At 37.1% G+C, this 12926-nt stretch overlaps 1 protein-coding gene across 2 annotated transcripts in view; it reads left to right on the forward strand.

Annotated features, from left to right (window-relative positions):
* Positions 1-12926, forward strand: part of ITGB1 (integrin subunit beta 1) — a 46263-nt gene that overhangs the window by 24732 nt on the left and 8605 nt on the right. For both annotated transcript variants that reach the window (XM_061350260.1, XM_061350269.1), the window contains exons 6-15: positions 304-542; positions 1570-1725; positions 2698-2793; positions 3730-3819; positions 4526-4666; positions 4803-5005; positions 6958-7196; positions 8686-8908; positions 10135-10367; positions 12369-12535. In XM_061350260.1, the coding sequence (XP_061206244.1) occupies positions 304-542; positions 1570-1725; positions 2698-2793; positions 3730-3819; positions 4526-4666; positions 4803-5005; positions 6958-7196; positions 8686-8908; positions 10135-10367; positions 12369-12535 (1787 nt within the window). The remainder of the gene's footprint in view (positions 1-303; positions 543-1569; positions 1726-2697; positions 2794-3729; positions 3820-4525; positions 4667-4802; positions 5006-6957; positions 7197-8685; positions 8909-10134; positions 10368-12368; positions 12536-12926) is intronic.

Consider the following 12926-nt stretch of genomic DNA (forward strand, 5'->3'; position numbering starts at 1 on the left):
AAGAAAGATTTGTCTATCCTAATAAAAAAAATATTTCCTTCCCGATATTTTTCAAATGATTACATATAAAGAGTAATTTATTTTTTTTTAAGTTACCAGTATTGTGGCAGATATTTCTAATATATAGAACTTGTTGAGGAACGTAGGAGTACTTGGTGTGAATGCCAGAAATGGAACGTAAACAATTATGAGAACTCATTGTGATGTCAATTCAACTATAACGCATTTGCATTCTGTTGTGTCGTAATATAAATAAGAGACTTCCATTCCTCAGCTTACAGCGTTCTTGTTGTTCTGTCTTAGGCTTTGGCTCTTTTGTGGAGAAAACTGTGATGCCATATATAAGTACAACACCAGCCAAACTCAGAAATCCTTGTACTGGCGACCAGAATTGTACAAGTCCATTTAGCTATAAAAATGTACTCAGCCTTACCAGTGAAGGAAATAAATTCAATGAACTTGTAGGTAAACAGCACATTTCTGGGAATTTAGATTCTCCCGAAGGTGGATTTGATGCAATAATGCAGGTTGCAGTTTGTGGGGTAAGTGTGTATTGGTTTTCTTTACTCTTTTATTAGGTTAAATTGTTTGAACATAGCCTTAGCATTTTATACTGGCGGGCACTTAAACATGTGACCTCATGCCAGCAAGACAAGAGAGATTAGGCAGACTGCATGGATATGTGCATTTGTCTTCTGTGGAGACCTCTAGTGAGTGAATGAAACCGGGAAGTGCTGATTAGAGGTCATGTTCATAGCAGATAGATGCATTCCAAAGTACAAAGTTTTTAAAGTTAGATGCAGAAGAAGAGTCAAATTCTATGCAAAAGCGTATGAAATCCTGAGTAAGCAACTATTCTCAAATTATTTCAAAACTTTATCTGCCGCTTGTAGCTGTTGTTTCAGTATAGTTCAGCGGAAGCTGGAGAGGGACTTTAACAAGGGCATGTAGTGATAGGAGAAGGGGTTATGGCTTTAAATTGAAAACGGGTAGATTTAGGTTGCATATTAGGAAGAAATTCTTCACTGTGAGAGGGGTGAGGAACTGGAACAGGTTGCCCAGAGAAGTTGTGGCTGCCCCCTCCCTGGCAGTGTTCAAGGTCAGGCTGGGTGACACTTTGAGCAACCTGGTCTAGTGGAAGGTGTCCCTGCCCATGGCAGAGGGGTTGGAACAAAAGGACCATTCTATGATTCTGTGAGTGTCTGTCCTCTCTGCTTGGGCGGTGTAGTAATGATATAGAAAGGGACTTTACATGCTGGACTGATGTGCCCAATTTCTACAACAGTGTTGCCCTTTAGGTACTCTAGTGAGAACTGAACAAACCAAAGTACATCTCAGAATATTACTTGCCTTTGGTGAAAAACTTGCAAGAGATGTTTTGGACCAGACAATTAAATGGAATTGTTTTTAAGGTTTGAGTGGATTATATGATTTCCATGGTGACTCTTGCAGTGTAGCTTCCCCTGAGCCTGTCTACATTTGCATGCATTTATTTTGCAAGTGTTGGTCTACAGTGCTCTGAAGTAAATTGTTGCAGAATACCAAAAATCTGTTTGTTTGTTTCCCAAGGAACAAATTGGCTGGAGAAACGTTACACGACTACTAGTGTTTTCCACAGATGCTGGATTTCACTTTGCAGGAGATGGTAAACTTGGTGGAATTGTTTTACCTAATGATGGGAAATGTCATCTGGAAAATAATATGTACACAATGAGCCACTATTATGTAAGTCTTCACATCATCTTCTAGGGAAACTAATACTTTGTGATGCTTAAGCTCAAAAAAACCTCATTAGGTCATCTCGTATAGTTTCAGACTGCTACATCTTGTGAACTTTACCCATTTAGCTCTGTATTATATCAAGGGACCTTAGTTAACTAAAGCAAATAGACAATAATTAATCAAGTCTTAATTGAACACTTTCAAGAAATGGCAACTTTCACACTGTGATTTGTGTTATTGGTTTTTAACCTTTTTAATAATAATTCTACATGTCCACTGGCAAACTTCGGTGGCTCTGTCCCACTATTTTACCATTTCCAAGTCTTTGTATTCAGAACTAGTGTACTACTGTAAAATAGAGAGTTCCTTGGCCAGCTTTTTTTAAGATTGCTTGAAATCTTATGATGCAAAGTTTATGGTTAAAGTATGCTTAACAACATTGCCTTAATGGTTCATTGATAGGTAGATCAGACAGAAGGTGAAAAGAAAAATATTTACTGGATGGGGTAAACACAGTAAGCTTTACAAAGTTTGTGTGTTCATGAATTCCTAAAGTTAAGTGAATATTGGTCAATATAAACCTCAAATTAGTTCAGTTTTATTTCACCTAATTAAGAAAGTGCAAAAGGTAGTAGTTTTCACAAGTCATATAGAAATCTACAAAAGAGAGTTTTCTGAGAACACTGAGATTAAGGATATAAGATGAAGACTTTACATGGAGGGAATATGATAAAATTACTGTGAAAAGATGTGATAAAACCTGTGAAGATACGTGTGAAAAAACACCTATCTGCACAGGGCATATATGGAATCTTTTCAATGCATGTTTGTTTTTGTTTTTGAACTATGACATAAACTGGCTAGTTAGAACTCTTATGTATGTTTCTAAAGTTATTTATGATGTCAAAGTCTTTCTGATTGTTTTCTAGCAGTGTGTCCCAAATTTGAATTGCATTTTATGCTTGTTTTTTATAGGATTATCCCTCTATTGCTCATCTGGTACAAAAGCTTAGTGAGAACAATATTCAGACAATCTTTGCTGTTACTGAAGAGTTTCAGGCAGTTTATAAGGTAAAGATAAATAACGCACAATTCTGGTCTCTACTTTTTTCCATCGAATGCTAAGACTGACTCATATTTGCTCTGAAATCATTAAAATTATTTAATTTGAAATAAAAGTTATTATGAAAGGTAGTGATCATGGAAGTAGTTTCTTGCTATTTCTGGTTTTATTATTAAGCCTTTTTTACTTGTTCAAAACAATACTGAGTTCGTGTGTGATTTCCATGGAGAAAACGCCCCTTCTCTTTGCCTCTCTTTATCCTTTGTAGGTAGGAGGGAGTGGAGAACATATTTGCAGTGCTACTTTTTGTTTGTGAACATTTTTACAGCAAAATAGCTGAGAGGAGTGTGGACGCTGAATTAAGAGTCATACTCATGAAAGAACGTATTTTGTCCTTTGTGGTCTATTTATATTCCTGATGTTTAACTGCTGGATGTGATTGTGAAATAGGAAATGACTGGGTGAAGAAGATGCATATTTTTCCTTATTTTAACCGAAGAAGGTGGTTTGGGGGGGGGGTTGTTTATTTTTCTTCCGCTTTTTTAAACTTTATTCACATTGTAAGTTTTTCTTTTTCATTAGAAATCATCTTTTATCTGCTTGTCTTTTATGCACTAGAAGTGTGGTGCTTGTCTAAGATCATAAAGATGTAGAAGTTGACCACATACAATATAAGAGAAGGTCTTAGTATTCTGTTACCGAATTTGACATGAAAATGCAAAGGAGAAGAAAAGACTGGATGTTTGTTTATAGTAGTGTTGTGTATAACCTCAAAAATCATAATAATCACTGGCAACACCATGGCCTTGTCTTTTTTAAGTACTTGATCTTGACTAGTTAATCCACAGAAGCATTATAGCACTTTACAGATATTTATAGTACAGATTTTACTTTGTTCCTTATTAAAACTGTAATTTTCCTTCTGCTTTTGTAAATATTGAAAGGAATTGAAAAATCTGATACCAAAATCAGCGGTGGGAACATTGTCTTCAAACTCCAGCAATGTGATTCAGCTGATCATTGATGCATACAATGTAAGTTCTGATTTTTATTTTGGTTGTATTAATCTTCTAAGTTGTTACAAGTTTTTAATAGCAGGGGATACTCTAGAGTGGATTTTAATTTTTATTTTCTACAAAATAGTATACTAAACTATTAATATACCACCACTGCAGTAAACCCATGTTAGATATTCAGACACTATGGCAATAAGGGGTTAGGTGGCTAGAAAGACCCTCTTAAAGCCACTTGAAATAATGTTACAGATTAAAAGTTATCATCCATGTTTAGAAAACCACACAAAACCCCACACTGTTTCTTCAGCACCTTCAGTTCTTGCCTTCTTTCCACATGGAGAAGAAAAGGGCCATTTTCAACCCCTTGACCCCGAAATACCTACATCAACCTCAGGGACTCCTGGGTTTAGCCCCCGAATATTTTCTTCATATCTGCATTGTTTGCCCCTTGTACCCCAAAGGAAAAATGGGGCTTATTTGCACAAGTGCCTCCAGCGTCTGTACCTGCCCTGACCTTGCATAACAAGACGCAGCCGAGAGAGGGGGTCACCACAGCGTGACTATGGGCAGTCCTGGGCTGATGTTTCTTGGCACGTTGGAACGTGCATAATTCCAGTGTGCCTGTGGGATTTGCACTTAGGCTGTGCATAGTTGTATGATGTCTTTTCTTCAGGGGAATGCTTATGCAATTCAGGTCAAATTTAGCTAATAACTGCTGTTCTAGTCCCTTTCTTCAGAGGTTATCCTTGAAAACACCAAGCTACCAAAAGGAGTGACAATCAGTTATAAGTCTTTCTGCAAGAATGGAGTGAATGACACACAAGAAGATGGAAGGAAATGTTCTAACATTTCAATTGGAGATGAGGTAACTTTAATTATATATGCTACTACTCAAATATATAAAATTCATTCAAAGTGTCCAGTGCTCAGTTGGGTTTTTTTTAATGATACAGGCATAAGTCCTTTTATTAACGTGGCACTCCATTTATTTTTCTTTGCAGGTTAAATTTGAGATTAATGTGACGGCTAATGAATGTCCAAAGAAAGGACAAAATGAAACCATTAAAATTAAACCACTGGGGTTCACCGAAGAAGTGGAAATTAGTCTCCAGTTCATCTGTGAATGTCAGTGTCAAAGTGAAGGAGAACCTAATAGTCCAGCCTGTCACGAAGGAAATGGAACATTCGAATGTGGCGCCTGCAGGTAAATAGACATTTTTGTTGCTTTTTGCAGAAGAAAAATGTGAGGAAGACCTTTGTGCCTTTAACTGGAGGTTACTTGGTTTTACTAATTTTTTTTGTGAAAGGACAAAAATTAGTGCTAGACTTCTATTTTTCTAAGATATTTTTACATACTGCCTTATGTCTGCAAATAATCCCTATGCTGGAATCCATAGGAATTTGATCATTCATTTGGTAGTATTGTGCAAGTCAAAATTCCAGTTTGGCCTTGAGTCAGTACTTTAAAGGATATATGTCTTAACTGCTTTTTCTGTTTCTACATTTAATTTTGAGTTCCATGTAATATGGCAAAATTACAGATTTGTGGGATAACATGAATGCAGACACTTTGTGATATTTTTGCAAGTATTCATACTGATCTAATTATATCCTTCTTATATGAGGTCTGTTGATACTGGGAAATCCAAAGGCTCCATGGTTTTTTGGTCGGAGTTCCTAACCACATTGGCACCAATTGTTTCATATTAGGAAAGACTAAAAAGTCATAAAAGAACCACTTTTTGTCTTGGATGGCATCCTAATCTCTTCTCTCTCTTTATTTTTGTGATTTTATTTCTAACCTTTTACGGTCGTGTTACAAAATTCTTCTAATTGCATATACCTATAAATCTGACTATATATATATAGTTTTATATTAATCCATTATCTATTAGTATATTTATATTCATTTCTTTTATACTTTGAAATGTCCTTTACTGCCATTCACAAGGATTAGATTACACGTTTATTCCTTATTACACAATATTAAGTAAAATTATCTCTGTAATTACACATAATGAAAGCAGAGCAAAATCTTAAGAGTTTCATTGAAGACTGGTTGAAGATCAACCTAGTAAATCAAGGTTTAAGTCTCCCCACCCCTTCCCCGAGAAACCTACAGCAAAAATGAACTGTTTCCTCTTGGAAGCCCTTGAGACAAGAATGGTAAGAGCAGAGTGGAATTAAGATCTCTAGAATAAACAAGATCCAGGACTTTACAGTATTGGTTCCTGCTCAGTGAACTGAAACTGAAATAAAAATTCTCATTCCTCATGGATTAATATGACTTACTAGAAATAAAGCAAAAGATATTGACTTCAGTCTTCGAGAACTTTTGGTGCAGGATGGACTATCTGCCTGGTGAAGGTTAATGTGGTATTTGAAAGACTGAGGTATGGCTCGGTAACTGCTTAGTATTCTGTAAGTTGGGGAATAAGCTACTTTGTATCCAGTATTTATGGGCCATTGCTCCGTTTTTGCAGTCAGATTTTTATGTTCCCCTGAAAGAGAATAGGTTTTCCTCTTTGTGTAGAAAGACTTGGTATTGCTGTCACTGGTATCCCCCTGGTTTCATGCTGGGGAGAACAAATGTGGGCAAGAACAGCCTTTTACTTTTGCAACAGTAAGTGTCCTGACAACCATTGTCTCTGATACCCGAGAAGAGTTTGTCCGTCACTGCTGGGAACAAGAACAACCTCCATTTGTTCATCAATACTGTAACCTTGATAATGAAAAGTGATGGTGCCTGAAGATCTCAGCTCAGCAGCTCTGCACATTATCTACTCTCCTGCCTAATTGCTGTTCATGGGAAATCTTTTCATTAAAAGAGGACTGCAGTTACAGTGAACGATCACTGTCACTTTAAAATAATTCCTGTTCTGTCACAGGGTTAATAGTGGTTATATGGCAATTTAGATAGAGCTGGTGACACATAGTTTCTTATCTGGAACGAGTAATCAGTATTGGAGCAACTTAGTCCAGTTTGCTCCAGCAGCTTCAAGAATGGCTATGTAGCTGTCAGCTGGAAATCTTACTTGAAGTTTAACTTGGAACATCACTTGAGAGAATAGTCACTTCTATTCCTGTTCTTGGTGCTATTTTTGGAGTATTTTTGTTGTATTACTTTACATTTTCAGTTGTGTTTTCACTTTGCAGATGTAATGAAGGACGTATTGGAAGACTATGTGAATGTAGTACGGATGAAGTAAATAGTGAGGACATGGATGCTTACTGCAGGAGAGAGAACAGTACAGAAATATGCAGTAACAATGGAGAATGCATTTGTGGACAATGTGTATGCAAGAAAAGAGAAAACACCAATGAAGTGTATTCTGGAAAATACTGTGAATGTGATAACTTCAACTGTGATCGATCAAATGGCTTGATTTGTGGAGGTGAGAAACTACTTCAGTTTTCTGCAGGCAAAACTGACCAGCAGTTGACAAGTCCATCAACAATACTCTGTAGAGTGGTTATACTTAGCTTAAAGATCATAGATACCTCATAACAGAGATGAGACTATTCACAGGTTTAATGATTGAAAACACTTATCTATTAATAAATCAGCTTTCTCTGATCATGAACATACGGTGCATTAATACACATTTCACCTTCTTTGAATCACAGCTCCAAGAAGGATGTAAAGTGAACTTCTGCTATGTATTACAGAATTACCTTCAGGTGTTATAGTAAAGAATGCTGAGACAGCAGTCCTGAGATTATAATGCTATGCTGTCTCAGTGTAACTGCTGCATCGATAAAAAGAGGTAATGACCTCAGCTTACTTGTAATAGAGAGTGCTTGACTCAATGCTTGACAGGATACCAGTGAGATGTTGTCTTGAGACTGTTCTAGAAAGTAGGTGAAAATTAGAAGTGCGCGATCAAGGAAAAAAAACAACAAAACACCTTGAAGTGCTTAGAACAAGACTGGTAGCAGTTAATTCTCAAAATCAAAACCAGTTTAGAAAGCCATTCAGCAGCCAGTGTCTTACATTATTTTGCTGCATCCACTGTTGTCCTAAAACTTTCCTAGGCACATGGAAGTACCTGCTAGAAGTGTAACTACTACTTCAATTTTTATTGTGATACAAAAATAAAACCGAGAAGTCACTAAACTTTAGCGGAATTAGGAGAATATCTCAACTGTCTGATTTGTTCAGAATACATTATTACTCACCTGCTCTATGAAGGATAGGAGCAATGGTGGTGGTGTTCCAAAATATATGGTAACAAGTAAGTATTGACTTAAACACTGTATTCTCAGTGGAGAAGGAGAGATGTAGCCAAAGATCTTCCCATTTTATCCAAAAAAACCTTTCTGGAGATTCAGGTACCTTGATTTCTGTGTAAGGAGGGTAAGGAGCATAAAGTTTGGTAGGGAGAGGTCAGAAGTACAGCAGCTGCATGATGGTGTTCTAGGGAGCCAGAGATGTTTTCTGTGTTGTGAAGTGTAAGCACATTACTCATCTTTCTAGGCTTTGCTTTATAAATCTGCATGGTGATAGATACGAAGAGAGGGGTGATCAGTTTGTCTGTATACATATAAAACTGCGAACTGAAGCAGTGTTGTAATGCTCTCCACGCAGGAGATATGGCCATCAGATTTTGCTGGTCTTGATCAGCTTTTCCTCGTCTTGTTACTGCATTTATGGAAGGAAATAGTAAGGGTAGGACAATGCGAAAAGGGGAGAAATGCCTGTAAGTAGTTTTTTAAGGAGCTAAAATTTCTTTTGCAGCTCTTCATTCATCAGTGCCTTTATTATCTCTCCATAAGGGTTTTATTTTCTCTGTATCTATCCTGAGATGGTAAACACTTCTTACAGTCACAAATGTTATGTTTTATATTAGGCTTCATTTCACTGAGTATCTTTTCAATTCGCAGGAAACGGTATCTGTAAATGCAGAGTATGTGAGTGTTTCCCCAACTTCACTGGCAGCGCATGCGATTGTTCTTTGGACACTGCACCCTGTATGGCATCAAATGGGCAGATTTGCAATGGAAGAGGAACCTGTGAATGTGGCACCTGTAACTGTACAGATCCCAAGTTCCAAGGCCCCACATGTGAAATGTGTCAGACTTGCCTTGGAGTCTGTGCCGAGCATAAGTAAGTACCAAGAAAACCAAGTCACAGCCTCTGTGCATTTGAGTTAGTGATGTTTATGTGTGCAGAATTTTTAAAATGAGGGTTTTGGTACCATGTTTTATTCCACCATGAAGTGCAGGGACATTGTATCATATGGTGTCTTCACACAGTAAAAGTTGTTGGGTGAGAATCACAAGTGAATCACAAGGTGAGAAGTACAAGCAAAATTTTAATACAGTATTTTGTTTGCCTCCAGGTAGACTAATTATTTCTTACATTATTTCCCTGCCATATTTTATTAGGGATAGAAACGTGTACATTATCTTAAATCAGTTTTAACCATTCAGATTGACATGAGGAGGTTACAGCTTTTCCCTATTTCATTTCTGATTATCAGCAACTCACCTTCTGCAGAGCTGGAAGGAACATAAGTCTGTAATGTGACTAACTGTAAAGTCCCATCATCCTTTGACCTTTTGAAATTAATGTAACAAAAGTATACATATACAGTGCAATTTCCAGAACAGTTAAAACTTCATCTAAGATTTTAGCTTAAAGTTTTCATTCAGAAATATTACTGGAAAGTCATTAACTGTGCTGACAAAAATCTAATCTAGATTTGTGTGGGCCGGTGATATTTGCTCCCTGCCTTTGGAAACCCAGTTTTTTAGAAATGAAGCATTTTCTGCACAGAAACTTTGGAATAAGTTTTAGTGGCTGGGCTGGTTCCTGGCTTCATGCAGCTGACTTTAAGGTTTCTCTTTGCAAAGTCTTTTTCAGTATAAATATCTTGCTTAGTCTACCCTTTTCAATGAGTTATTCAGAGTGATATCCTACTCTAAAGCTTGCCACTTGTGTTCTTTTTAACCAGTCTGTGTCTCAGGTACTGTTTTACTATAAATGTTCTGTTCCTACGCTGCTTTCTCTGAAAGTATTCATTTTCCATGTGGAGGTGTTTGGAAAAGTTTTAGCCTTACTTACTTTTAGAAATATAGGTATTTTTTTCCTGTCCTAGAAGCTTGTGAATCATCCAGAGAAAGAGGTGTTTATTAAAGGGGGATTTTGTTAATTACAAGGTACATAAATGTTATGGCTAGTAAAGAGCCTTATTTTTTCCTGACCTTTATGGCACAAGTGTTGGATTTATTTTTTTCCACATTTTCTCCTTTATGTTTCTTCAGAATAAATGCAAGAAATATTTCATAATCATATTAAAAAGCATTGCTTCTGATTTGTACTTTCTACAGGGACTGCGTTCAATGCAGAGCTTTTGATAAGGGAGAAAAGAAGGAAACATGTTCTCAGGAATGTATGCATTTCAACATGACACGGGTGGAGAGTCGAGACAAGTTGCCACAGCCTGGACAGCCTGATCCATTGTCTCATTGCAAGGAGAAGGATGTTGATGACTGCTGGTTCTACTTCACATACTCTGTCAACTCAAATGGTGAAGCTAACGTCCACGTGGTAGAGACCCCAGGTATGAACATGATGTTGCCTGCTCTCCCCTTGTCTTTGTTGTGAATTAATGCAGTTGTGTACTACAAAGTAGCTCTGGTTGATTTGTATGAGTTAGGTGCATTCAGAAATAGGTACCTGTTCCCTGAATGACAGCTGTGGATGTCTGGAACTTGAGTGTCTTTGCAAGAACACAGGTCTCTCCAGATCTAGATTTGTCAAACCTTTAGGCTGACAGAAACAGGCTTTGTTTTCTAAAAACAAAAAGTCAATCAGATACCTACATTTGTTAAAGCATTTCATGTTTCCACTTGACATACTTTGCAGGCTTATTTTATCCATCTTGTGGCAAGGCCTGGATGTGTGAATTGTGATTTTTTTGATTTTTTTTTTTTTTTGACCAGGCTTGTACTGCTGGTCAGAAGCAGTGGTGTCTGTGGGGCTTTGTTGCTTTTTTCTTTTCCTTTTCTTAATTATATGGGACCAGTCTTACACACAAAAAAACACCCAACCCTACAAACTGCTTAAATTATTCATGCTGAAAGCCTTTGCTTTTCCTTAACTGAGGTACCTTCAAGAACAGATCTGGAAAGCCTTTTGCATGGTTAATCCCTAATAGCCAACCGTTCTTGATTTTGTTCAAACTTCTGATACAAAACAGAGACCAAACCTATGGCTCAGTCGGTAATTTACCATTTATTTACCAAGAGCAGTATTGGTGTGAATGACTGGATGTTACATCTAACAGTGCAAAAAATCTGGTTTCGTACATTAACATTGTGTGATCCCAATTTTTATAAGCCTGATAAAAATACAAATCTTACTTGTGTGTTGAAAGATTTAGTGCTGTGCTCTACTCAAGGAATTTTCAGAGTTGATCATTCTAAAAATGTAGTCCAAAGTATGAAGGAGGATCTTGAGCTTTGTCTTTTACGACAAGTCAACACATGCGCTACACTTTTGAAGTCTGTCATGGATAAGATTGTGTTGCCTTGATTAAGAGCTGAATCAAGCCTTCATGCACCAGGAGGGACCTGAATTTTGTGCCAGATGAGTGCTGCAGGAACAAGCTCTGTTTGGTAGAGCTGTGTTCAGTGCAGTAGACATTTGTTCCTTAGTGGTTCCCAGAAAATTCCTGTCGTGTCCCTTCCCTTTTCACTCACTACTGCAGAGGCAGGTACCAAAATTAGGAGTTGCAGTTTGGGAGCAAGCAGCGTTCCTTTTGACAGCACGGGAGCTGCATTTATTTGCTTCTGTCTCCTTCAGTCTGTGCATTGAGCTCTGCAAAAGCCCTTGTTCGGTTTGTGATTATTGAGAATTTTATATTAATTAGAAGGATCAGGATTTATTTTGGAGGATTGTTATTACCATGTCAGTTACCTGAAATCGTTTTGCATCTATATTACTGTTTTCAAACACAGTTCGCTTATTTTGAAAGTACATTATATTTTTATCCAAAGAATCTATGACCTTTTTTTAATTTTATTTTGAGATAATTCCTGAGATGAGGAAATGTCCTTTAAAAAATATCTCCCAGAAACAAAATTATTACCTATCTCTAGATATTGCCTACTGACAATAGCAGCCATCTGAGGTAAAATAAGGAACACCTTTTCCTGCAATGCTGTTGATAAAAGATGTGGGGACTGTTTTGCTAATCTGCATTTGTACTCCAGGTGGTTTATCCCCCCAGCACCACCTACCACTTGGAGCACTTGCATGTTTAAAATACAATTGCTAGTTATTTTACTCTAATACTGTAGGTGAATAGCTCAAGTCACAATGTGTGGACTTCATCATTACAACATGAATTGTTCTATTGTTAAGGTTAAACATGAATTTGAAGGATAGAAATAAACTGGAATGTTACAGGATGTACACATGCCAAAACTTCCATTATTTGAAAGGAAAATAGCATTGGCATAGTACTGGCTCCAGTACAAAAAGAAAACTTTAAACTCATCTGTATTTGCATTACTTTTATCATCTTGTAAAACCATGCTTCCCTGACTTTGTTCCCTAGAATGCCCCAGCGGGCCGGACATCATTCCCATAGTAGCTGGTGTGGTTGCTGGAATTGTTCTTATTGGACTTGCATTATTATTGATTTGGAAACTACTAATGATCATTCATGACAGAAGAGAATTTGCTAAATTTGAAAAGGAAAAGATGAATGCCAAGTGGGATACGGTAAGTCAGGAAGCTTTTATCAGTATAAAAGCTGCAGTAGTTGAGGAAGAATAGATGATGTTTGTCACATGCCGTAAGTGTTTCAGATTGTATTCCTGCTTAATGGCCTGGGGAGAAAGAGAACTATCCTTATCTTAAGCTGTCTTTAAAACATGTTGTGTGTTACCACTGGGGGTGAGAGGAAACAACCCTCTTTGAGAAGTACCTCTTGGGTTAGAAAAGTGAGTAGTAACTTCAGTTAAAATAAAATTTCAGAGAGAAAATGTGTTGATGACAGAATAGTTGAGCTTTGCAGTTCTACCACACTTAACATATTATTAAAATGTTTAATAGAAGTTGAGTCACTTCTGTAGTAAGTGAAGAAGATTTTGCATTTATGAAGATACTTCTA

The sequence above is a fragment of the Neopsephotus bourkii genome, unplaced genomic scaffold, assembly GCF_033783945.1.
Source record: "Neopsephotus bourkii isolate Nb327-2 ecotype Australia unplaced genomic scaffold, CSIRO-AGI_Nbou_v1 NB_53, whole genome shotgun sequence".
Lineage (NCBI taxonomy): Eukaryota > Metazoa > Chordata > Aves > Psittaciformes > Psittacidae > Neopsephotus > Neopsephotus bourkii.